Raw genomic sequence first — 26,685 nt, 5'->3', positions numbered from 1 at the left:
TAGTAGTAACAGGTTCTACAGTAGTAGTAGTAGTAGTAGTAACGGGTTCTACAGTAGTAGTAGTAGTAGTAGTAGTAGTAACGGGTTCTACAGTAGTAGTAGTAGTAACGGGTGCTACAGTAGTAGTAGTAGTAGTAACGGGTGCTACAGTAGTAGTAGTAGTAGTAGTAGTAGTAGTAGTAGTAACGGGTGCTACAGTAGTAGTAGTAACTGGCGCTACAGTAGTAGTAGTAGTAGTAATGGGTTCTACAGTAGTAGTAGTAGTAGTAGTAGTAACGGGTGCTACAGTAGTAGTAGTAGTAGTAGTAGTAGTAGTAGTAGTAGTAGTAACGGGTTCTACAGTAGTAGTAGTAGTAGTAACGGGTGCTACAGTAGTAATAACGGGTTCTACAGCAGTAGTAGTAGTAGTAGTAGTAGTAGTAGTAGTAGTAGTAGTAACGGGTTCTACAGTAGTAGTAGTAGTAGTAGTAACGGGTTCTACAGTAGTAGTAGTAGTAGTAACGGGTTCTACAGTAGTAGTAGTAGTAGTAACGGGTTCTACAGCAGTAGTAGTAGTAACGGGTGCTACAGTAGTAGTAGTAGTAGTAACGGGTGCTACAGTAGTAGTAGTAGTAGTAGTAGTAGTAGTAGTAACGGGTTCTACAGTAGTAGTAGTAGTAGTAACGGGTGCTACAGTAGTAGTAGTAGTAACGGGTTCTACAGCAGTAGTAGTAGTAGTAACGGGTGCTACAGTAGTAGTAGTAGTAGTAACGGGTTCTACAGTAGTAGTAGTAGTAGTAGTAACGGGTTCTACAGTAGTAGTAGTAGTAGTAACGGGTTCTACAGTAGTAGTAGTAGTAGTAACGGGTTCTACAGCAGTAGTAGTAGTAACGGGTGCTACAGTAGTAGTAGTAGTAGTAACGGGTGCTACAGTAGTAGTAGTAGTAACGGGTTCTACAGTAGTAGTAGTAGTAGTAACGGGTTCTACAGCAGTGGTAGTAGTAACGGGTGCTACAGTAGTAGTAGTAGTAACGGGTTCTACAGCAGTAGTAGTAGTAGTAACGGGTGCTACAGTAGTAGTAGTAGTAGTAGTAGTAGTAGTAGTAACGGGTGCTACAGTAGTAGTAGTAGTAGTAACGGGTTCTACAGTAGTAGTAGTAGTAGTAACGGGTTCTACAGCAGTGGTAGTAGTAACGGGTGCTACAGTAGTAGTAGTAGTAACGGGTGCTACAGTAGTAGTAGTAGTAGTAACGGGTGCTACAGTAGTAGTAGTAGTAGTAACGGGTTCTACAGCAGTGGTAGTAGTAACGGGCGCTACAGTAGTAGTAGTAGTAACGGGTTCTACAGTAGTAGTAGTAGTAGTAACGGGTTCTACAGCAGTGGTAGTAGTAACGGGTGCTACAGTAGTAGTAGTAGTAACGGGTTCTACAGTAGTAGTAGTAGTAGTAACGGGTTCTACAGTAGGAGTCGTCGTAGTGGTGCAACAGTAGTAGTACATTTGAAGTCAGAAGTTTACATACACTTGGAGTCATTAAAACTAGTTTTTCTACCACTCCACAAATTTCTTGTTAACAAACTATAGTTTTGGCAAGTTGGTTAGGACATCTACTTTGGGCATGACAAGTCATTTTTCCAACAATTGTTTACAGACAGATTATTTCACTGTATCACAATTCCAGTGGGTCAGAAGTTTACATACACTAAGTTGACTGTGCCTTTAAACTACTGAAATTGCAACCAATCACAACCAGTTGTGATACAGCCAACCTAAATAAGAAATACATTTGATGATAGAATTCTCCCCCTACCCTCCTTCTAGGCAAGTCTATTGTCCAGCTACCTGCTAATAGCCATAATGGCGCTGTAAAACGTGACCATGTGTGTTTGAAGGAATATTTTCAAGTAAGCAACAAGTTGTTAACATTCATTAGACAACTTTGTTCCAATATTTCTGTAATTCAGTGATATTTTTTCCCATAGTAATTCGTTATGGATCCATAACTAAATAAACAAACATCGGCATTTTGAAAGAGTATTTTTATCATTATTTTATTAACAAAAGCATAAAGATGCCATTATTAGTTACATTGTTTTAGTTTGAATGTGCAGACTGGCACTAAGAACAGTGGGAATGTTTCTCTAGTCAGTGCCATTATTAGTGCAATGCCCCTTAAAGTGTTGCTCTGTGCTACCTAGTGTGGCGGGGTGGGGGTCCACCCCCCTCCCTCCTCTTCCCTTCCCCATGGGCTAGGTCCGTCTTCTGTGCGCGGCTCATCCCGTGCCCCCTGCCCTCGTGCCTTGAACCTTGAGCACTTTCAGTGGATACAGCTGGAGAACTGCAAGGCAATCCCATTGTGCGCCACTCAGGAGCCATGAACAATATGACCAATGTATATTGTCCTGCTAATAACAGGGTTAATAATATATCTGTGGGAATATCCAACAGGCTTTTATATCATTCTAAATGAATAATAATAATAACAATAATAATCGCTTTGTTTAAAAAATAACAATATTTTGGAGATGATTTCGTTTTCAAATAAGGTAAAATGAGCAAGAAAAAGTCCATTCTTGAACATGGTGTGAGACATTGTTACTAATTTGTAAATAAAGCCAATGTGTTTTTTAGAATGATTTATTTCTGTTTTTAGAGGGATAGAAACCTCATGGGTCTCCCAGTCGAGGCCGGCGCGGGTACTGAACTAGCATCTGTAGCAGTGTCTTAGACCGTTGCACCACTCAGGCGCTGTACAACATGACCGGTCGGGAGTGGCCTACATTACTACAGTAAGAGCTAAATAATCCTAACAAAATAAAGAATAAAAACCTTAGTGTAACAACAGTTTTAGTAAGTAATATTGAAGTCGTGAACAATTATCAGTTTCTATTTAGGTTTATGTCGCCCATTCATTGTCAGAGACACAGTAGGACCCAAAAGCCTAATCAGTGCTCTAACTCCCCCTTATGCTGGTCTGGAGAAATGAAGTGGTGACGCAGGGTACCGTACTAAACCACAAATTACCTCTAAGTCCCGCAGCATAATCACTAAACTTTTAGTGGAGCAACCACTGTAGTAATGCTACTAGCAGTGTTACGTATGTAGCTCCATTGTTGTGTCTTACTTTGGGGACGTGTGGGTTGAACTCCACAGCTCTGTGTATGGCTTCTACAGCATTCATCTCTGCTGTACTCAACCCTCGCCTCGACGCTGCCTCTGGAGAGAACCTGCATGGGGAACACAGGACACAAGTGTGTGTGTGAGTAAGAATGTGGGTCATTGAGTGTATGTGAAAGTGTAGTGTGTGTGTGTGTGTGTGTGTGCATGTGTGTACCTGCAGTCATAGGGGCTACTATGCTAAGATAAATGGAATCCTCTCAGTCTTATACGCAGAACTAGGATATCTAGGAGGTGTTTTAAAATGCCCTAACCCATTTCAAAACGGAATCACTCAATATCATTCTCTCTGTCACACAAATAGCCCCAGGCTAACTTTTAAATACTACTTCAGGTATGTGAAGCACTTGGTGCCATTGTAACAGTAGTAAAAGGATACTCACTTGTCCGATACCGCCCTGGCTTTGAGCAAGGCTGCTGTGTAGCATATTGTTGCTGATTTGGGTAAACTAATATCTGTGGGGAGACAAAGCACATACGTGTTCTTTTTCCTCCACTTAACTAGAAGACATTTACACTAGACAGGGAAGGAATAGGGTTTTTACTGAAGGTATTGGAAGGTTTACAGGATTTCACTAGAATACAGTCTCACTTTAAGTTATATGGTAATGGTTGGATGTAGACTTCTATTATCTAATGATTTGTATTTTATGACTTTTCTTATGTAATGTCTGTCATTCAAACTTCCCCTATGGCTGGTTATGTCTCATCTCCAGAAATAAAATCACAGTGACATTTTTAGTACTGCATAGGTGTCTCTTGAATGTCTGGTCATGGACCAATGAGCAACGTTTAACTCTTTTTCACTCTAAGAGGTGTGTGTGTCTTACCGTCGTACTTGGCTAGTACGGCCTGTACGTCTGCGTAGTTCTGCAGCTCTAGCAGCGACTCCAGCAGGTTCTCATGGATATTGAACATACTGAGGAGAGGGAACTCCTTCATTAACTGGAAAACATACAACTGTTGTTACATGTAATACCAGACAGGCAGTGAAACAGCAGTCAGACTTTAGTAACCCCGCCCAGTCCCACACAGCCTCAAACCTAGCCTGGTGCCAGACCTATTTGCTCTGTCTTGCAAAATTGTCATGTCAATAAGAGATGAGGCGACAGCAGCAGATCTGGGACCAGGCTACCTCCAACCACTTCCCCAGACCTCTATGTTCTGAGGCTGCAGAACGTACTCTACATTTCCATTTGAGTCATTTAGCAGACACTCTTAACCAGAGCGACATACGGGAGAAATGAAGTTGCCTTGCTCAAGGGCACAGACAGATTTTTTACAAAGTCGCCTCGGGGATTCAAACCAGCGACCTTTCGGTTACTGGCCCAATGCTCTTAACTGCTAGGCTTCCTGCTGCCACTGTTGTTTCGTTACATGTTTTTGTTACATTTATCATACAAATGTATAGTGAATGAAAACATTGGCATGTAAAAATGGGGCAAAGCCTAACTTTTACTCAAGTCCCATTTTCACCTAGTCCCCCCCTAGTTCCCCCCGACATCAATGCTGATCTAACAGACAATTCATCTTCAGTGGGAACTACAGTAGGATTGGGGATTGGTCCGTAACCTCCTGGCGGCTTGGTGTATACTGTACTTACGTCTCTCAACATTTTGACAGCTTCTCTGGTTCGGCCCAGCTTTCTAGAGCACATAGCAAGTCTCCTCTTAATGTAAACCAGAACATTGGTGTCCCTTCCTGAGAGAAACACCGCAGCAAAGTTATTTCAGCTGGTATAACACACATGGACACACACACACATCCGTGCACACACACGAATAGATTTATTTGCGTATATGTACGTTTTTGAGAGTGTGCGTCTGTTTCCAACCAGGTGCATGCGTAATCTTTCGACTGTGTGTGTAGGTTCAACTGTGTGTAAGTTTGACTGTATGTTTGGCTGTGTGTGTGTGTGACTGTGTTTGTTTGTACTCACTGTGCTGTGCCTCGTACTGTGCCCCATGGTGTTGAAGCTGTTGGCTGCATCTGAAGCAGCCCTCTCCTGCCTTCAGGGCCTGTTTGAAGAGCTTCTCTGCCTCCACGATGGTGGTAGCCTCCTCCTCTGCCAGCAGGATGGACGCTGTTGCACAGCTGACAGGACAAGACAGAGATAAGACCAGTTGGAAAAGAGTGAAAATAATTTTTGGGGAAGACGACACAGGAGAGGAAGACAACATACAGTATATATACAAAAGTATGTGGACACCCCTTCAAATGAGTGGATTCGGATGTATAAAATCGAGCACACAGCCATGCAATCTCCATATGTTGTTGGACAGGATGCCACCTTTCCAACAAGTCAGTTCGTCAAGTCAGCTGCTCCGGTAAACTAAGTGCTGTTATTGTGAAGTGGAAATGTCTAGGAGCAACAACGGCTCAGTTGTAAAGTGGTAAGCTTGTTGAATGCCATGTTGTTTTTTTAACATTTAAAAAAATGTAACCTTTATTTAACTAGGCATGTCCGTTAAGAACAAATTCTTATTTACAATGACGGCCTAGGAACAGTGGGTTAACTGCCTTGTTCAGGGGCAGAACGACAGATTTTTACATTGTCAGCTCGGGGATTCGATCTAGCAACCTTTCAGTTACTGGCCCAACGCTCTAATCACTAGGCTACCTGCCGCCCCAAAGTGATGGCTGGAGTGGTGTAAAGCTTGCCGCCATTGGACTCTGGAGCAGTGGAAACGTGTTCTCTGGAGTGATGAATCACGCTTCACCCTCTGGCAGTCCGAAGGACGAATCTGGGTTTGGCGGATGCCAGGAGTAGGTTGCCTGCCCAACTGCATAGTGCCAACTGTAAAGTTTGGTGGAGGAATAATGGTCTGGAGCTGTTTTTCATGGTTCGGGCTAGGCCCCTTAGTTCCAGTGACGGGAAATCTTAACGCTACAGCATACAATTACATTCTAGTGGAGTCTCTGCTTCCAACTGTGTGGCAACAGTTTGGGGAAGGGCCATTTCCTGGTTCAGCATGACAATTCCCCCGTGCACAAACCGAGGCCTATGCAGACATGGTTTGTCGAGATCGGTGTGGAACAACTTGACTGGCCTGCACAGAGTCCTGACCTCAACCCCTTTGGGATGAATTGGAACGCCGTCTGCGAGCCAGGCCTAATCGCTCAACATCAGTGCCCAACCTCACTCATGCTCGTGGCTGAATGAAAGCAAGGCCCTGCAGCAATGTTCCAGCATCTAGTGGAAAGCCTTCCCAGAAGAGTGGAGGCTGTTATCGCAGCAAAAAGGGGACCAACTCCATGTTAATGCCCATGACTTTGGAATGAGATGTTTGACGAGCAGGTGTCCACATACTTTTGGTCATGTAGTGTAGCTGGAGGGAGAAACAGGGGAAGACCACACACTAAGCACAAAGGAGAATAAGTTGTGATGCCGTTGACCCCTAAAAAAAAGTATCCTGAAAGACGATGTGAAAATGTTATGTGTGTATCTCACACTTTATAGTCAGGCTGTATATACACAACAGTATACAGGTGGGGTTGATACAACCTCAATTGAGGAAGAGTTGAAGAGACCTCATTGAAGATTCCTCAGAAAAATAATAGGTTATTTTCAAGTAATGCATGAGTGAACTGAGGCCAACCATGTTCCACTGCATCTCTGTAGGTGAAAGAAGTAACTACTCACTCCTCTAGTTCCAGGGATTCGTGTGCAGCAGAGATTCGTGCTTGTGGGTTCCTCTCTCTCCACGCTTTCTGCATTACTAAAAACACACACACACATTAGTATGTGTTAACACACATTAGTATGTGTTATTGAGGTCAGAGAGATACGATACTACCTGTGAACATGAATCACACCTCCCTGGAGATGGGATGAGTGACAGGGTGTGGTGTGTGTCTCTCTGGGTGCTGTTGGTGTGTGTTTGTGTGTGTGTGTGTGTCTCTCTGGGTGCTGTGTGTGTGTGTGTCTCTCTGGGTGCTGTGTGTGTGTGTGTGTGCGCATGTGTGGGTGTGTGTGTGTCTCTGGGTGCAGTGTGTGTGTGTGTCTCTGGGTGCAGTGTGTGTGTGTGTGTGTGTGTGTCTCTGGGTGCAGTGTGTGTGTGTGTGTGTCTCTGGGTGCAGTGTGTGTGTCTCTGGGTGCAGTGTGTGTGTGTGTGTCTCTGGGTGCAGTGTGTGTGTGTGTGTCTCTGGGTGATCTGTGTGTGTGTGTGTGTGTGTGTCTCTGGGTGATGTGTGTGTGTGTGTGTCTCTGGGCGATGTGTGTGTGTGCGTCTCTGGGCGATGTGTGCGTCTCTGTGCGATGTGTGCGTCTCTGGGCGATGTGTGCGTCTCTGGGCGATGTGTGCGTCTCTGGGCGATGTGTGCGTCTCTGGGCGATGTGTGAATGTTCCTTACTGGCGTCAGCTGGCCGGAGGTGGTCCGAGTCGCATGTGAAAAAGGTCTGGTGGTCTTGTGCCGAGAGATTCATATCGTAATACGTGAGTGGCTCTCGGCCTGTCACCCACGTATACCTGGTAGACACACACACACACGGTCAAAATAATGTTCATGGTTCTACTAAAAGTCTGGGGGGAGTGAGAGAGGTGGAGAGATTTAGAATGAAAGAGAGAGAGGTGGAGAGATCTAGAATGAAAGAGAGGTGGAAAGATCTAGAATGAAAGAGAGAGGTGGAAAGATCTAGAATGAAAGAGAGAAAGAGAAAGTGGAGAGAGAGAAAAGCAATAGAGAAAAGGGGAGGCAGCACTGATCTAATAACTTGGGCTCCTGGTGAGGCAGGGATTCTCTCAGCCTGTTGACACCATATCAGACCCAGCCATTACTACCAACTCTCTCGAGGTGAGAGAGCGCGTGGACATAGCAGAGCAGAGAAACAGAGAGAGGGAAGGAGGGAAGAACAGGACAGAGTATGGAAAAGAGTGAAGAACACGGAGATATGGAGAGAAACAGGGGTACTTGAGAGGAAGGGATCATGTGACTCACCGGTTATATTCCGCCCCTCGAAATAAATTCAGTGGATTTCGCCATACTTTACATTCTGAGGGAACAAGAGGAGAAAGACATTGTTCGGGATGGTTTGTAGGCGTATCTGACAAAGTAGACTCCTAAATGTACTCCTGAGCAAGTTAGGGATCAAGTGTACATCATGACATTCCTACACTAAATTACACTACAGTAAGGCAACTTCATAGCTTCTGTAAGCTTCAGGTCAGTACTACCAGACTGCATCCCAAATCCACAGGTCTTCATCACTAGCCAGTCCATCTTCAAATCACCCTCCTTTCCCCAGACACAGGGATTACAACAGCAAATAATTCTACAGCAATTTCACCAATCATGCCGTACAGCTCAGATAATCCCATTTCACTCAACCAAAACACACACTGGATTTCTCAGTGGTGTTGGAGCGAACAATAAGGCACTCAATGGTACTAAATGCTCTATTTGTCTGTAGTAGGCCTAAATGCTCTAATGTGTAGGCAGATTCTCTATCAGATATCTCTATTAATGAGCTGGGCTGTGTCTTTTCTTCTACCAACAAGGCAACAATAAATATGTCGTCCCCCACAAATGATGCAGCGCCACCCCTTGGGATATCAGATGTGACTAACAAATTTAAGTTAATCACTTTAGTTTCCGCCTTGGGCCAATCAGTGTCATTATGTAAATGCCGGATCTCTATGGCAAGACGCATCATTCACCCACGTTCCCTCAAAATCGTCCCAGTGCTGTCTGAGATATCGTGTGGGACTAACGTACGGACGGAGACAGATTCACAGTCCCCTCCCCGATCTTGGGGGACAACAATATACTCCATATGGCTTTAGTAAACCACAGGTTCTCAGGCCACTTCACTGAGGAGCTGGGTAACTAACAGTAAACACTCTGGTGAACGCTCACTGAGGAGCTGGGTAACTAACAGTAAACACTCTGGTGAACGCTCACTGAGGAGCTGGGTAACTAACAGTAAACACTCTGGTGAACGCTCACTGAGGAGCTGGGTAACTAACAGTAAACACTCTGGTGAACGCTCACTGAGGAGCTGGGTAACTAACAGTAAACACTCTGGTGAACGCTCACTGAGGAGCTGGGTAACTAACAGTAAACACTCTGGTGAACGCTCACTGAGGAGCTGGGTAACTAACAGTAAACACTCTGGTGAACGCTCACTGAGGAGCTGGGTAACTAACAGTAAACACTCTGGTGAACGCTCACTGAGGAGCTGGGTAACTAACAGTAAACACTCTGGTGAACGCTCACTGAGGAGCTGGGTAACTAACAGTAAACACTCTGGTGAACGCTCACTGAGGAGCTGGGTAACTAACAGTAAACACTCTGGTGAACGCTCACTGAGGAGCTGGGTAACTAACAGTAAACACTCTGGTGAACGCTCACTGAGGAGCTGGGTAACTAACAGTAAACACTCTGGTGAACGCTCACTGAGGAGCTGGGTAACTAACAGTAAACACTCTGGTGAACGCTCACTGAGGAGCTGGGTAACTAACAGTAAACACTCTGGTGAACGCTCACTGAGGAGCTGGGTAACTAACAGTAAACACTCTGGTGAACGCTCACTGAGGAGCTGGGTAACTAACAGTAAACACTCTGGTGAACGCTCACTGAGGAGCTGGGTAACTAACAGTAAACACTCTGGTGAACGCTCACCGAGGAGCTGGGTAACTAACAGTAAACACTCTGGTGAACGCTCACTGAGGAGCTGGGTAACTAACAGTAAACACTCTGGTGAACGCTCACTGAGGAGCTGGGTAACTAACAGTAAACACTCTGGTGAACGCTCACTGAGGAGCTGGGTAACTAACAGTAAACACCCTGGTGAACGCTCACTGAGGAGCTGGGTAACTAACAGTAAACACTCTGGTGAACGCTCACTGAGGAGCTGGGTAACTAACAGTAAACACTCTGGTGAACGCTCACTGAGGAGCTGGGTAACTAACAGTAAACACTCTGGTGAACGCTCACTGAGGAGCTGGGTAACTAACAGTAAACACTCTGGTGAACGCTCACTGAAGGCTTTACCTAGTTTGTAAATGCTCCATCTAGTTAACGCTCTATATATGTAGTGAATCCTCTACCCATATAGTAAATCTCGGAGTCTTACCAGACACACTCTGTCGGTTGGAGTCTGCGTCTCCGTTACTGGTGCTGGAGTTGGTTGGGGAGCTGTTGTCCACGCCGCCCAGCAGAGGGCGCAGGTGGCTCACTGACACCTGCTCGATGAAGGAAGTACCGTACTTCCTGAAGTACCACCACTCAAATATCTGACAGGAGACCAACACGAGGCAGTTGATTCAGGGAGGATTCAGTAGGGTCAGGGCCATAGAGAAACAATATGTGACTGTATAATTGGTATGACTGATCTATTCCAAATCGGTCTTCAGGGCCATGTCGATTTAGTTGAATGTCCTTTGGGTTACATCACTCATACCACTGATAGTCGAAGACAGCCCTATCAAACCTTAGAGGGTCTTTGATTTTTGGTATTATGCCACTAAGTGCAACGTAACACAGGCTAGCACAGGACATCTTATTTCTGAAGAGCCCTAATGCTCTTAAAATATGAAATTAAAACCATCTGCACAAAGATGTGCACACTTTCTTACATGGTTCTCTTTTAGCATTGCCTAATCAAGACAGGGCCCAATATGCAACTCTATTTCAACACTGACTGACACACACACACACACACACACAAAATCCTTGACTGTATCTGGAAAGTCATCCACAACTGGTATTGCCTTGTCTACATTACTTCTAGTCTTGGTGATACAGTAATGCCCTATTACCTAACCGTCTTAGTCTCAACTGACTGTAATTAATATAACAAGAATCTATCTGTATTTTAACACATCACAGTCCAGGCACATATAATCTCATCTCCACTGTAATTATTCATAGGACACAATGAAGGCTTAAGAGCCTTATGAGACTCATCGTCGTTACCAGGCAACTAAACAAACTGGCCAACCCACAGAGAGGAATGAGGTTCACTAGTTAAAGCTACCGTAGTGCTCTTATTTTTTATTTTTCATTTTCTTTGGAAGAAAGACCATTGTAGCACAGTTCACTCTCACCGTACAACAGACACACGAGGCTCAACTTGCTGGTTCTGTGTGGCTCAGTGGGTAAGAGCCTGGTGATAGCAACACCAGTGTTGTGGGATTAATTCCCACTGGCATCACACAATACTTAAGTGTAGTGGCTATGCACTCCCTGTACTGCAAATATCTTGCTTTGGATACAAATCTTCTGCTAAATGGCATAGATCATCATATACTAAAATGTTGGCACTCACTGGACTGTAAGCGGAGAGGAAAAGGCAAAGCAAGAGGGTTTACTCCACCCAAAATCTGTCACATTTTTGTATGGAGGTCAATGAGAGCGTGTTGAATTTGGCCAACAAAAATGTAATTACTACGTGCAGTTTATTTGATTGAATAGAAGTTCTGTAATTGTTAGGTTGTTATGAAAGCACTTATATAAAAGTGGACACGTGGCATTTTGGCAAAGTCAACGATTTTATATCGCAGTTGTGCCTGTTGTTGACACGTACATCTGCCCTCTCATTGGCTAGAATGGTCCCACCTGATCTCACCTCCTCCCACCTGCCTTCCATCTTTGAGGACATGCATTTCCATTGTTAGAGCGGTCACTCAACTATCTTGTCAATATAATAGAATCATTTGAGCTAAGTCGCTTTGGATAAATGTGCTAAATGTCATAATATGAATATAATATCATCAACTTACCAGTATGAGTCCTGATATCAAGGAGGATGTCCCCGTCAGAGCCACGTAGAATTTGGGGGTCAGGGTGTTCAGAAACATGCTTACTGTAGAGGAGACACAGAAAAACACAGCATTGTTAGTATTACACACACCACCATGGCATTAGAAACAATAGAGCTACAATGATTACCCCCAGTGGCATCAACCACATTAGCCCATATTACAGGAATTCAAAAGGCTTTTATACACAAATCTAATGCAACACGTTTCTCCAAGAACAATCAAAGTCCTGCAACACGGAACAGCGGATATCAGAACAGTGGTTTGAGTTGGTTAAAGTTCGAAAAATGTATTTAAGTGTCACTCCACAATGATACAATAATACAAATTATAGATTATTTACAATCCACATTGTGGACCACTCAAAATGAGTTTTGAGACACTAAAAACAATCAGTCAAACATGGTACAGGTGTAATTTATAATGAATTACATCATCTAAACCAGTGGTTCCCAACAAGGGGTACGAGGACCCCTGGGGGTACTTGGCCTATCCACAGGGGGTACTTGAGAACTCATTAAACCTTAGGCCTACTGGTTAAATGCACACGAGGGGGCACTTCAGGGAAACTCCGGGCAGAGTAAAATTCAGTTGGTGGTACCGGAAAAGGTTGGGAACCACTAATCTATACACTAAGTATGCATAAACAATGTATAGATAATCGTCTGAATCAACCACACACCCAAAGCTGATTTATGAAGGAGGCAAAAGGCAAAATGGAGAAACAGGAAAAAGTCTACACACTTCCAGTCAGAGGCAAATTTATTTTAATATAGCAGAGCTTTCTGTCAGTGGACTTTTAGTCAGCTCTGATGAAGGTCGCCTGACCGAAAGCTCAGTTATATACAACAATTATTGGCATCTTTCCTGTTTCTGCATAAACATTAGGCACTTAAAGAAACATCTGTGTGTTGCTTACTCCTACAGATGCGGTCAAATAAAATAGTTATATGTCACGTGCCGAATAAAACACCTTACCGTGAAATGCTTACTTACAAGCCCATAAACAACAATGCAATTCAAGAAATAGAGTTAAGAAAATATTTGCTAAATAAACTAAAGTAATTTTTAAAATAAAATAACGAGACTATATACAGATGGTACCGGTATCGAGTCAATATGCGGGGGCACAGGTTAGGAGGGGGGGGGTTCAATGTAAATATTCCCGGTGGCCATTCGATTAATTGTTCAGCAGACTTATGGCTTGGGGGTAGAAGCTGTTAAGGAGCTTTATGGACCCAGACTTGGTGCTCCGGTACCGCTTGCCGTGTGGTAGCAAAGAGAAAAGTCTATGACTGGGTAGCTGGAGTCTTGGAAAAGTTTTGGGCCTTCCTCTGACACCGCCTAGTATATAGGTCCTGGATGGCAGGAATCTTGGCCCCAGTGATGTACTGGGCCGTACGCACTACCCTCTGTAGCGCCTTATGGTCAGATGCCGAGCAGTTGCCATATCAGGTGGGGATGCAACCGGTCAGGATGCTCTCGCTGATCCAGCTGTAGAACTTTGAGGATCTGGGGACCCATGTCAAATCTTTTCAGTCTCCTGAGGCAGAAAAGGTGTTGTGCCCTCTTCACAATGGTCTTAGTGTGTTTGGACCATGATAGTTTGTTGGTGATGTGGACACCAAGGAACTTGAAGCTCTCAACCTGCTCCACTACAGTCCCGTCGATGTAAATAGGGGCCTCCTTTTCCTGTAATCCACGATCAGCTCCTTTGTCTTGATCACGTTGAGGGAGAGGTTGTTGGTCTCTGCCAGGTCTCTGACCTCCTCCCTATAGGCTGCCTCATCATTGTTGGTGATCAGGCCTACCACTGTTGTGTCGTCAGCAAACTTGATGGTGTTGGAGTCGTGGTCAGCTATGCAGTCGTGGGTGAACAGGGAGTACAGGAGGGAACTAAGCACGCACCCCTAAGGGGCCCCCGTGTTGAGGATCAGCATGGCAGATGTGTTGTTGCCTAACCTTACCACCTGGGGGCAGCCCGTCAGGAAGTCCAGGATCCAGTTGCAGAGGGTTGAGTGCACATCCTGGTAATCCGTCTGGCTTCGCGGCCTTGTGAACGTTGACCTGTTTAAAGGTCTTGCTCACATCGGCTACGGAGAACGTGATCACACAGTCGTCCGGAACATAAAGGGACTTCTTATAAGCTTCTGGATTGGTGTCCCGCTCCTTGAAAGCGGCAGCTCTAGCCTTTAGCTCGGTGCGACTGTTGCCTGTAATCCATGGCTTTTGGTTGGGATATGTACGTACTGTCACTGTTGGAATGACGTTGTCGATGCACTTATTGATGAAGCCGGTAACTGAGGTGGTATACTCCTCAATGCTATTGGATGAATCCAGGAACATATTCCAGTCTGTGCTGCAAAACAGTCCTGTAGCGTAGCATCCACGTCATCAGACCACTTCCGTATTGAGCGAGTCACTGGTACTTCCGGCTTTAGTTTTTGCTTGTAAGCAAGAATCGGGAGGATAGAATTATGGTCAGACTTGCCAAATGGAGGGTAAGCTTTGTATGCGTCTCTGTGTGTGGCGTAAAGGTGGTCTAGAGTTTTTTTTCTTCTGGTTACTGGTAAAACGGATTTAAGCTTGCCTGCATTAAAGTCACTGGCCACTAGGAGTGCCACTTCTGGATGAGCATTTTCTTGTTTGCTTATGGCCTTATACAGCTCGTTGAGTGCAGTCTTAGGTGCCAGCATTAGTTTGTGGTGGTACATAGACGGCTACGGAAAATATAGATGGTCTAGATAGTGTGGTCTACAGCTTATCATGAGGTACTCTACCTCAGCCGAGCAATACCTCGAGACTTCTTTAATATTAGACATCGCGCACCAGCTGTTATTGACAAATAGACACACACCCTCGTCTTACCAGAAGTAGCTGTTCTGTCCTGCCGATTCAGGGAAAACCAGCCAACTGGATATTATCCGTGTAGTCGTTCAGCCACAACTCAGTGAAGAAACATAAGATATTACAGTTTTTAATGTCTAGTTGGTAGAATAGTCTTGAACGGAGATCATCCAGTTTATTCTCCAGTGATTGCACGTTGGCCAATAGAACGGATGTGGGAGGCGGGCTACCCACTCGCCGACAAATTCTCACAAGGCACCCCGATCTCCACCCCCTGTATTCAGTCTTTTCTTCACGCGAATGACAGGGATTTGGACCTGGTCTCGGAGAAGCAGTATATCCTTCGCTTTGGAATCATTAAAGAAAAAAAATCTTTGTCCAGTTCGAGGTTCCAGAAGCTCTTTTCGGTCATAAGAGACGGTAGCAGCAACATTATGTACAAAATAAGTTACAAACAAAAACAAAATATTACAGTTGGTTAGGGGCCCGTAAAACAGCAGCCACCCCCTCCGGCGCCATTTATGACACCATTGCACTTACAAAAAATAAAAATGGGGTCCTGCGCAGTTGTAAATCAAACAAATAGGACTACACAGGTGAACACCAAATGCTTTTTCAATTTATATTTAGAAGGAAGCGTGAACCGTGCAAGGGTGCCAATATATTTGACCGCATCTGTAGCTATCATACACTTGATTAACATAGGATACACTTACCCTAACTAATACTGGTAACCATCTAGATGTCACCATTATACATGCACCATTATACACCATTATACATGCACATACATTTTAGTCAAAAGGTAGGGCATGAACGGCAGCAACACCGGGACACAGTGCCCTTCGTTCCCGCTTGACAAGCAATACTGTCTGGCAAAGGCATGGGAAGTAGCTGCCTAGTATCAGAGTGACAGTCACAGTAAGCACACGCATACAACGCATGAAACAAGAGTACACCCGTCAGCAGTACTTTAGAACTGAAAATGTACAATTATTTGGGTAAAACTAACAGTGAAATACAACTAACTTCTCCTCCGTCTTAAAAACAGAAGTCCAAACTCTCGCAATACGGAAGCTCAGGGTAGTTACGTGGTAAGAAACAGAAGATAAAATAAGAAAAAAAACACAGCTCTATCAAAACTGTCTAACCTATAGCAGAGCACTTGACCCACTTCATTCCACATGCCCATTACTTTCCCTTTGACACCCACTTGTCTACACTCCGGGCCTACACTCCGGGCCTACACTCCGGGCCTACATATTGAGCTGCAGCTATCCTCTTCTCAGCTAAAGCCCTATGCAGAACTCCCACAACACTACAACCAGATCATCTCATAACGAGGTGGACAGGGCTGCTGTTATCTGTTGGTAGGTTCAGCCTCAATGTGGGATTGTGGGTAATGTAGTATACAAGGATGTGGTGGTAAAGGAGTACAAACCCCGCTCAACTGCATCCCTGGTAGTATGGTGTAGCTGTAACAGTTTTAATCCCTTCTCCTGGGCAGAAAAACCTGTGAACATTCAATTATGTTAACACCACCTAAACGTTCAATTTCCCTTCCGTTGGTTTCAATTAGACCTAGTTTCGGAGTGGGGGGGTGCAAACAGCACTAGGGCCGGCGGCTCATTAGGCTATTTGTAGGATAAATACTTGTACAGTTATAGTGGGGATAACAGGATGCTATTGGATGCTGCTCCAGAAGGAAGCCGGGTGTTCCTTCTTAGGGAGACGCCAGTTATAGAGCGATCGGCTGGGACAAAGACCCCACTCAGACAGCCCTCCTCTCAACCAGACACACACGCCCATCCTCTACCACAGTAGCAGCTGGGCCTCTATGCCTATTCAGCCTTCTGGAGTGGGTCTCCTCTGCTACTGAGAAGGGGGCATTATGGAGGAACCACAGCCCCACAGACCTGGACCACACTATGGGAGAGGCCTGTAGTGTGGCGTATAGGCCTATGTAAAATGTGGTGTTTACTCTACGTTGCTAGAATGTCAATGTTGCAGAACCGGATGCAGAGTCAAGTCTGTCTGGCACCTTTAAACATCATAATAGCACAGAGGAAATTAATAGGTGTGATAAATAAGCCTGAACCTGGATGCTCTGTTGAGGTGCATTATGATAATGCAATATCAATACTATAAGGGCTTCACTCGTACTAGTTTAACTGTTGTAAGAGATTGAGAACATTGTAACATCAGTGTAAATATGAGGTAGCATAAATTGGTCATTCATTAAGGCTCAGCTGACCCACCATCGGTGATACCATGTCTACAGAAAATGTAAACTGGCTTGATAATCAAGACAGCGATTCTAGCAGGGAAAAAACTAAATGTCATTGCAGACCAATAGATACAGTATGTGCCCTTCAGTAAGGAAAGGACACCCAGGTGACTGCTGATAATGATCATAGAAACTGTTCTGATCAGAATGATAAATCACACACACAGTCAGAAACTACTAGAGCTCTGTGTGGAGTCGCTATATTCTCCGCTTAGAATGTCCCCCTCTGTGTCACTGTGGTTTGGCTAGTAATGCCCAAATGTTTGCGGTTGCTGAGGCGATTAGTATCCACATCTGTCTCGGCTCGTATGGATGGCTTTTAGGGATGCTCCGCGGCCGCCGCAGCACAGCCCAATTTGTGTTTTAACTACCTATGTGACCTTTTGGGAACACAGGAAGTGGGCTGGGTATCATCTCACCTGTTATGGCAGCCAGGGGAGGGTGAGACACTTGCATGGGTGATGAAGGGTTATGGCTTCATTTAAATGAAATGGTCTGGATAAAATGACTATCCAAGAGCTGGTGGTTGTATTCATTAGGCACAAAACGGAAGAAAACCGATTGAAACAGGGAGGGACTACCTGGCCAATAACAAACTCTCATTTTTGCTGTCTGTTGCAAAACGTTTTGCTAGAGTGTTCCCTAACGAATATAACTCTGCATTGAGATCCGTCACTGAGATCCCCACCCACACACGTACTGTATGTTTAATATGGCTCAACCTTATACCAGATAGGGAGCCCTTTGCGTCTTCTTCATTTACCTACTGACTCACATTCAGGTTTATTGAGAAGGCAATGGAGTAGCCTGGTGTTTCCCAGCAACAATGACCAAGAACAGAAACAGGTCTCTATTCCCTACAGGCCTTGGTCCAAAACACTGCATTATATAGGGAATATAGTGCCATTGGGGACACAGGACAGGTCTATCTGCCAGGGACACTAATATTCTAAACTAGCTATACGGATCCTTATGTATACACAAGCTAGCAGATAACTTCAATGTAGGAACACAGACACACAAGGGCACAGAGACAAAACAAACATACAGTACAGGTTAATGTTTATATGAACAGCCCCTCGGCTCACCCACACACGAGCAAACTGTTGAGTTCATGAATAGAAACGAACAGTAGTTTCACTCTATGTAACAACTGTACACTACACTATCAAAAGGTCATTAACCTAGCCTAGAGCCTAGCACAACAGATAACCCAACAGAATAGAGCTCACCCCACTCAAGCTGTGTAAAGAGAAGCTGATGCACATTACGTAGGCTACAACACAGACTCTAGTATAGACTATAACTCACCTTCCATTTCTCTGTGACATCCGCTGTGATGATAGCCAGAGAAACCCACCACAGGAAAATCAAACCACACACAAAGAGCACATAGTGAGTCAAGGCAATAAAACCCAGTCTAAGAGCAAACACTCACACACACAATGTGCTTGGGGGGGGGCCCTCAATGCCCTCAGTCCAGCTTCTGTGTACATGATAGGCAGCTGTTTTTGAGTGACAGCTGGCCAGGCCAATCATAATGCATGACTAGTCTGCCCTCTCTAGTGACACTGTAGAATCGGGAGGGGGTCTTGTAACTAGCAGCTCAACCAATCAAAAGCTCCCATTTTAATGTGGGGGTGGGCTGCTCTTTCACCTCCGCATGAAAAGGTAACCATGACAACCCCTCTCAACGACCCTACTCGAGACTAGAAGACGTAGCTAGAAAGAGAGAGAGAGTGTGAATTGAAATAGTCTACTCCATTAATGCCATGTCTCAACCAGCTTGGAGATGGGATGTTGTCTTTCCGGATCTAATAAAAGACCTGAGTGGTTGAAACATTGTCAATAAACCACGTAGGAGAATAGAATGCAGTGGTTGTGGTTTCACTCTTTATATATTGAATGAATAAACAAATCCAGCACCTGCTCTGTAATATTTTTCTGTTGCCTTTCTTCCAATAGAGCCTAATAAGAACCTGACAACTGCCAGAGAGCCCAATGTAATTAAATGTCTGATGTGATTGGTCTAAATCATACAGTGGTACAGTAGTGAAGGAACATGACGAGGAATGTGATGATTTTGTAAAGAAGATCCCTCTGAACCAACTACAATAAGGGCTCTCTGCTCTGAGCTTGTCTTGACTTCTTCTCAACAAAATCAACATGCCTTGAAGAGAGATGCTTGAACATCAATGAGTTGAATGCATTTGCATTTCAAAACACAAAGCGGAACATTAATACATCGGTGTCCTTGAAAGCTCCCTCACTATCACCAACCTAGCAGTCAACATGAAGAGGGCTCAGGCTGTTTGACTCTTCAAACAGTGGTTCTCGTTCCATACTTCATCCACATATCATGGAGGCCACACTTAGTCAGACTGACTTACTGACTGAGGCTCCTGAGGATAAGGGGAACTGCTATAGCTCTGAGGGTGGCTATGATAGAATCACACCATCAGCTGAAGCCTGAGGGACCAGGGCTTACTGAAGCCTGAGGGACCAAAGCTAACTGGAGAAGTCATTTCCACTGAATAAGAGCACAACAGGTAAATCTACCTGTTCTGGCAAACTGGCTTTGGATCATTAGAAATTGTACCAGTGTGAGTGCAAACATTATCAAAATGTGCCTCAATTAAGCAGCAACGTGCTTTGCTGTAAAAGGTTATTGAAAAGACACTGGTCAGTGACAGGTAAACTTGATCTGGATTGTTTATTACAACAGTAAACACCGTCCAACAAAGCTCTATCTCAGCAGTCCCTTGAAAAACCATCTAGGCCATTTGTGAATAAATAAACAAACGCCTTAATATAAAATAAAACCCCTTTTTTTTTTTTTTTTTTACTTCCCTCAGGTTCTAGTTACCAACTAAGCTTCTCACTAAAACAAAAATAGCAGTAGTGGGCAGATACCACAGAAACCCGACCCTGACCCATCCGTTTCTACTGCTAATAGGGCAGGCCGGGTAACCACGGTAACAGAGTGACAGCTGGTTGCCGTCAAAGTGATGTACGCCTTTGTCAAACTGCCAAAACAAAGGAGCTGATCGTGGACTTCAGGAAACAGCAGAGGGAGCACCCCCCTATCCACATCGAAGGGACAGCAATGGAGAAGGTGGAAAGTTAAGTTCCTTGGCGTACACATCACAGACAAACGGAAATGGTCCATCCACACAGACAGTGTGGTGAAGGCGCAATAGCACCTCTTCAACCTCAGGAGGCTGGAGAAATTTGGCTCGTCACCAAAAACCCTGAGAAACTTTTACAGCTGCACAATCGAGAGCATTACACTGCTAGACACACAACACTGCTAGAAGAGTGACACACTACACTGCTAGAAGAGTGACACACTACATTTGCTAGAAGAGTGACACACTACACTGCTAGAGGAGTGACACACTACACTGCTAGAAGAGTGACACACTACACTGCTAGAAGAGTGACACACTACACTGCTAGAAGAGTGACACACTACACTGCTAGAAGAGTGACACACTACACTGCTAAAAGAGTGACACACTACACTGCTAGAGGAGTGACACACTACACTGCTAGAAGAGTGACACACTACACTGCTAGAAGAGTGACACACTACACTGCTAGAAGAGTGACACACTACACTGCTAGAGGAGTGACACACTACACTGCTAGAAGAGTGACACACTACACTGCTAGAAGAGTGACACACTACACTGCTAGAAGAGTGACACACTACACTGCTAGAAGAGTGACACACTACACTGCTAGAAGAGTGACACACTACACTGCTAAAAGAGTGACACACTACACTGCTAGAAGAGTGACACACTACACTGCTAGAAGAGTGACACACTACACTGCTAGAAGAGTGACACACTACACTGCTAGAAGAGTGACACACTACACTGCTAGAAGAGTGACACACTACACTGCTAGAGGAGTGACACACTACACTGCTAAAAGAGTGACACACTACACTGCTAGAAGAGTGACACACTACACTGCTAAAAGAGTGACACACTACACTGCTAGAGGAGTGACACACTACACTGCTAGAAGAGTGACACACTACACTGCTAGAAGAGTGACACTACACTGCTAGAAGAGTGACACACTACACTGCTAGAAGAGTGACACACTACACTGCTAGAAGAGTGACACACTACACTGCTAGAAGAGTGACACACTACACTGCTAGAAGAGTGACACACTACACTGCTAGAAGAGTGACACACTACACTGCTAGAAGAGTGACACACTACACTGCTAGAAGAGTGACACACTACACTGCTAGAAGAGTGACACACTACACTGCTAGAAGAGTGACACACTACACTGCTAGAAGAGTGACACACTACACTGCTAGAAGAGTGACACACTACACTGCTAGAAGAGTGACACACTACACTGCTCGAGGAGTGACACACTACACTGCTAGAAGAGTGACACACTACACTGCTAGAAGAGTGACACACTACACTGCTAGAAGAGTGACACACTACACTGCTAAAAGAGTGACACACTACACTGCTAGAAGAGTGACACACTACACTGCTAGAAGAGTGACACACTACACTGCTAGAAGAGTGACACACTACACTGCTAGAAGAGATTGACACACTACACTGCTAGAAGAGTGACACACTACACTGCTAGAAGAGTGACACACTACACTGCTAGAAGAGTGACACACTACACTGCTAGAGGAGATTGACACACTACACTGCTAGAGGAGATTGACACACTACACTGCTAGAAGAGTGATTGACACTACACTGCTAGAAGAGTGATTGACACTACACTGCTAGAAGAGTGACACACTACACTGCTAGAAGAGTGACACACTACACTGCTAGAAGAGTGACACACTACACTGCTAGAAGAGTGACACACTACACAGCTAGAAGAGTGACACACTACACTGCTAGAGGAGATTGACACACTACACTGCTAGAAGAGTGACACACTACACTGCTAGAAGAGTGACACACTACACTGCTAGAAGAGTGACACACTACACTTCTAGAAGAGTGACACACTACCCTGCTAGAGGAGATTGACACACTACACTGCTAGAAGAGTGACACACTACACTGCTAGAAGAGTGACACACTACACTGCTAGAAGAGTGACACACTACACTGCTAGAAGAGTGATTGACACACTACACTGCTAGAAGAGTGATTGACACACTACACTGCTAGAAGAGTGACACACTACACTGCTAGAAGAGTGACACACTACACTGCTAGAAGAGTGTAGTCCCTTTTTTCGTCACTTCCGGGTTGGAGCGAGCGGTCGCATTTGCGCTTTGGTCCGCAGGTAGTATAACTTTTCATTACATTTCATTACATTCAATTATAGTACAACGGTTTGATTTGTCTAATCTTAGCAATTTCTTCTTAGCTAGCTACATAGCCGTCTTTGTATCAAAAATAATTGCGTAATTATCGTATTACGTCGTCCTAACGCAGTCTACACTGCTATCTGCCCAGCAGCTAGCCAGCTAGCAAACGTCCACCGTCTACCGAATAGCAGCACTGTAGCAACTATTACACTCAACTGAACGACTTGATTAGTGTAGTGTTAGCTAGCTACATAGTTGTCTTTGCTGTCTTCGTATCCAAGATAATTGTGTAGTTTAGAGTGTGTAGTTTTAGAGTGATTATCTTAATTTACCGAGGTTAGCTAGCCAGCTATTTGTCGTCCTTAACATAGGAGACACTGCTAGCTAGCCAACAGCTAGCCAACGTCTACCGAATAGAACTTCCGCACTCAACAACCCGGTCGCATTCCGCTTCGCTCCACAGGTAGTATCACATTTTCATTTCATTTCATTACAGTACAACGGTTGGATTTGTTTGATCGTAGCTAGCTACACAGCTAGCTACATAGCCGTCTTTGTATCAAAGATAATTGTGTAGTCTAGAGCGATTTTCTAGGTTAGCTAGCCAGCTACTGTCGTTCTTTTAACGCAACGTAACGTAATCAACACTGCTAGCTAGCCAGCTAGCCCCCGAATAGCAGCACTGTAGAAACTATTACACTCAACGGAACGACTTGATTAGTGTAGTGTCAACAACGCAGCCACTGCCAGCTAGCCTACAAAGTCAACAACGCAGCCACTGCCAGCTAGCCTACTTCAGCAGTACTGTATCATCTTAATCATTCTAGTCAATAAGATTCTTGCTACGTAAGCTTAACTTTCTGAACATTCGAGACGCGTAGTCCACTTGTCATTCCAATCTCCTTTGCATTAGCTTAGTCTCTTCTGTAGCCTGTCAACTATGTGTCTGTCTATCCCTGTTCTCTCCTCTCTGCACAGACCATACAAACGCTCCACACCGCGTGGCCGCGGCCACCCTAATCTGGTGGTCCCAGCACGCACGACCCACGTGGAGTTCCAGGTCTCCGGTAGCCTCTGGAACTGCCGATCTGCGGCCAACAAGGCAGAGTTCATCTCAGCCTATGCCTCCCTCCAGTCCCTCGACTTCTTGGCACTGACGGAAACATGGATCACCACAGATAACACTGCTGCTACTGCTCTCTCTTCGTCCGCCCACGTGTTCTCGCACACCCCGAGAGCTTCTGGTCAGCGGGGTGGTGGCACCGGGATCCTCATCTCTCCCAAGTGGTCATTCTCTCTTTCTCCCCTTACCCATCTGTCTATCGCCTCCTTTGAATTCCATGCTGTCACAGTTACCAGCCCTTTCAAGCTTAACATCCTTATCATTTATCGCCCTCCAGGTTCCCTCGGAGAGTTCATCAATGAGCTTGATGCCTTGATAAGCTCCTTTCCTGAGGACGGCTCACCTCTCACAGTTCTGGGCGACTTTAACCTCCCCACGTCTACCTTTGACTCATTCCTCTCTGCCTCCTTCTTTCCACTCCTCTCCTCTTTTGACCTCACCCTCTCACCTTCCCCCCCTACTCACAAGGCAGGCAATACGCTCGACCTCATCTTTACTAGATGCTGTTCTTCCACTAACCTCATTGCAACTCCCCTCCAAGTCTCCGACCACTACCTTGTATCCTTTTCCCTCTCGCTCTCATCCAACACTTCCCACACTGCCCCTACTCGGATGGTATCGCGCCGTCCCAACCTTCGCTCTCTCTCCCCCGCTACCCTCTCCTCTTCCATCCTATCATCTCTTCCCTCTGCTCAAACCTTCTCCAACCTATCTCCTGATTCTGCCTCCTCAACCCTCCTCTCCTCCCTTTCTGCATCCTTTGATTCTCTATGTCCCCTATCCTCCAGGCCGGCTCGGTCCTCCCCTCCCGCTCCGTGGCTCGACGACTCACTGCGAGCTCACAGAACAGGGCTCCGGGCAGCCGAGCGGAAATGGAGGAAAACTCGCCTCCCTGCGGACCTGGCATCCTTTCACTCCCTCCTCTCTACATTTTCCTCTTCTGTCTCTGCTGCTAAAGCCACTTTCTACCACTCTAAATTCCAAGCATCTGCCTCTAACCCTAGGAAGCTCTTTGCCACCTTCTCCTCCCTCCTGAATCCTCCTCCCCCCCCCCCCCCCTCCTCCCTCTCTGCAGATGACTTCGTCAACCATTTTGAAAAGAAGGTCGACGACATCCGATCCTCGTTTGCTAAGTCAAACGACACCGCTGGTTCTGCTCACACTGCCCTACCCTGTGCTCTGACCTCTTTCTCCCCTCTCTCTCCAGATGAAATCTCGCGTCTTGTGACGGCCGGCCGCCCAACAACCTGCCCGCTTGACCCTATCCCCTCCTCTCTTCTCCAGACCATTTCCGGAGACCTTCTCCCTTACCTCACCTCGCTCATCAACTCATCCCTGACCGCTGGCTACGTCCCTTCCGTCTTCAAGAGAGCGAGAGTTGCACCCCTTCTGAAAAAACCTACACTCGATCCCTCCGATGTCAACAACTACAGACCAGTATCCCTTCTTTCTTTTCTCTCCAAAACTCTTGAACGTGCCGTCCTTGGCCAGCTCTCCCGCTATCTCTCTCAGAATGACCTTCTTGATCCAAATCAGTCAGGTTTCAAGACTAGTCATTCAACTGAGACTGCTCTTCTCTGTATCACGGAGGCGCTCCGCACTGCTAAAGCTAACTCTCTCTCCTCTGCTCTCATCCTTCTAGACCTATCGGCTGCCTTCGATACTGTGAACCATCAGATCCTCCTCTCCACCCTCTCCGAGTTGGGCATCTCCGGCGCGGCCCACGCTTGGATTGCGTCCTACCTGACAGGTCGCTCCTACCAGGTGGCGTGGCGAGAATCTGTCTCCTCACCACGTGCTCTCACCACTGGTGTCCCCCAGGGCTCTGTTCTAGGCCCTCTCCTATTCTCGCTATACACCAAGTCACTTGGCTCTGTCATAACCTCACATGGTCTCTCCTATCATTGCTATGCAGACGACACACAACTAATCTTCTCCTTTCCCCCTTCTGATGACCAGGTGGCGAATCGCATCTCTGCATGTCTGGCAGACATATCAGTGTGGATGACGGATCACCACCTCAAGCTGAACCTCGGCAAGACGGAGCTGCTCTTCCTCCCGGGGAAGGACTGCCCGTTCCATGATCTCGCCATCACGGTTGACAACTCCATTGTGTCCTCCTCCCAGAGCGCTAAGAACCTTGGCGTGATCCTGGACAACACCCTGTCGTTCTCAACTAACATCAAGGCGGTGGCCCGTTCCTGTAGGTTCATGCTCTACAACATCCGCAGAGTACGACCCTGCCTCACACAGGAAGCGGCGCAGGTCCTAATCCAGGCACTTGTCATCTCCCGTCTGGATTACTGCAACTCGCTGTTGGCTGGGCTCCCTGCCTGTGCCATTAAACCCCTACAACTCATCCAGAACGCCGCAGCCCGTCTGGTGTTCAACCTTCCCAAGTTCTCTCACGTCACCCCGCTCCTCCGCTCTCTCCACTGGCTTCCAGTTGAAGCTCGCATCCGCTACAAGACCATGGTGCTTGCCTACGGAGCTGTGAGGGGAACGGCACCTCAGTACCTCCAGGCTCTGATCAGGCCCTACACCCAAACAAGGGCACTGCGTTCATCCACCTCTGGCCTGCTCGCCTCCCTACCACTGAGGAAGTACAGTTCCCGCTCAGCCCAGTCAAAACTGTTCGCTGCTCTGGCCCCCCAATGGTGGAACAAACTCCCTCACGACGCCAGGACAGCGGAGTCAATCACCACCTTCCGGAGACACCTGAAACCCCACCTCTTTAAGGAATACCTAGGATAGGATAAAGTAATCCTTCTCACCCCCCCCCCCCCCCTTAAAAGATTTAGATGCACTATTGTAAAGTGGCTGTTCCACTGGATGTCATAAGGTGAATGCACCAATTTGTAAGTCGCTCTGGATAAGAGCGTCTGCTAAATGACTTAAATGTAAATGTAATGTAAATGTAAGAGTGACACACTACACTGCTAGAAGAGTGACACACTACACTGCTAGAAGAGTGATTGACACACTACACTGCTAGACGAGTGACACACTACACTGCTAGAAGAGTGACACACTACACTGCTAGAAGAGTGACACACTACACTGCTAGAAGAGTGACACACTACACTGCTAGAAGAGTGACACACTACACGGCTAGAGGAGTGACACACTACACTGCTAGAAGAGTGACACACTACACTGCTAGAAGAGTGACACACTACACTGCTA

The 26,685-nt window shown here is 45.8% G+C and overlaps 1 protein-coding gene across 10 annotated transcripts in view; it reads right to left on the bottom strand.

Annotated features, from left to right (window-relative positions):
- LOC139584363 (suppressor of tumorigenicity 7 protein homolog) overlaps window positions 1-26,685 on the bottom strand; it is an 88,026-nt gene that overhangs the window by 12,047 nt on the left and 49,294 nt on the right. For 6 of the 10 annotated variants that reach the window (XM_071416092.1, XM_071416096.1, XM_071416089.1 and 3 more), the window contains 10 exons: window positions 11,878-11,960; window positions 10,230-10,389; window positions 8,093-8,147; window positions 7,508-7,623; window positions 6,798-6,873; window positions 5,094-5,248; window positions 4,758-4,855; window positions 3,985-4,099; window positions 3,538-3,610; window positions 3,102-3,204 (listed from right to left, as the gene is read on the bottom strand). In XM_071416092.1, the coding sequence (XP_071272193.1) occupies window positions 3,102-3,204; window positions 3,538-3,610; window positions 3,985-4,099; window positions 4,758-4,855; window positions 5,094-5,248; window positions 6,798-6,873; window positions 7,508-7,623; window positions 8,093-8,147; window positions 10,230-10,389; window positions 11,878-11,960 (1,034 nt within the window). Of the gene's footprint in view, window positions 1-3,101; window positions 3,205-3,537; window positions 3,611-3,984; window positions 4,100-4,757; window positions 4,856-5,093; window positions 5,249-6,797; window positions 6,874-7,507; window positions 7,624-8,092; window positions 8,148-10,229; window positions 10,390-11,877; window positions 11,961-18,361; window positions 18,520-26,685 lie in introns of those variants that run through there. The other 4 variants (XM_071416093.1, XM_071416095.1, XM_071416097.1 and 1 more) reach the window with 3 other exon arrangements.

This window comes from Salvelinus alpinus, chromosome 9, assembly GCF_045679555.1.
Source record: "Salvelinus alpinus chromosome 9, SLU_Salpinus.1, whole genome shotgun sequence".
Lineage (NCBI taxonomy): Eukaryota > Metazoa > Chordata > Actinopteri > Salmoniformes > Salmonidae > Salvelinus > Salvelinus alpinus.
The sequence above is the reverse complement of the archived record's forward strand: the minus strand, read 5'-3'. Positions and strand labels throughout refer to the sequence as shown.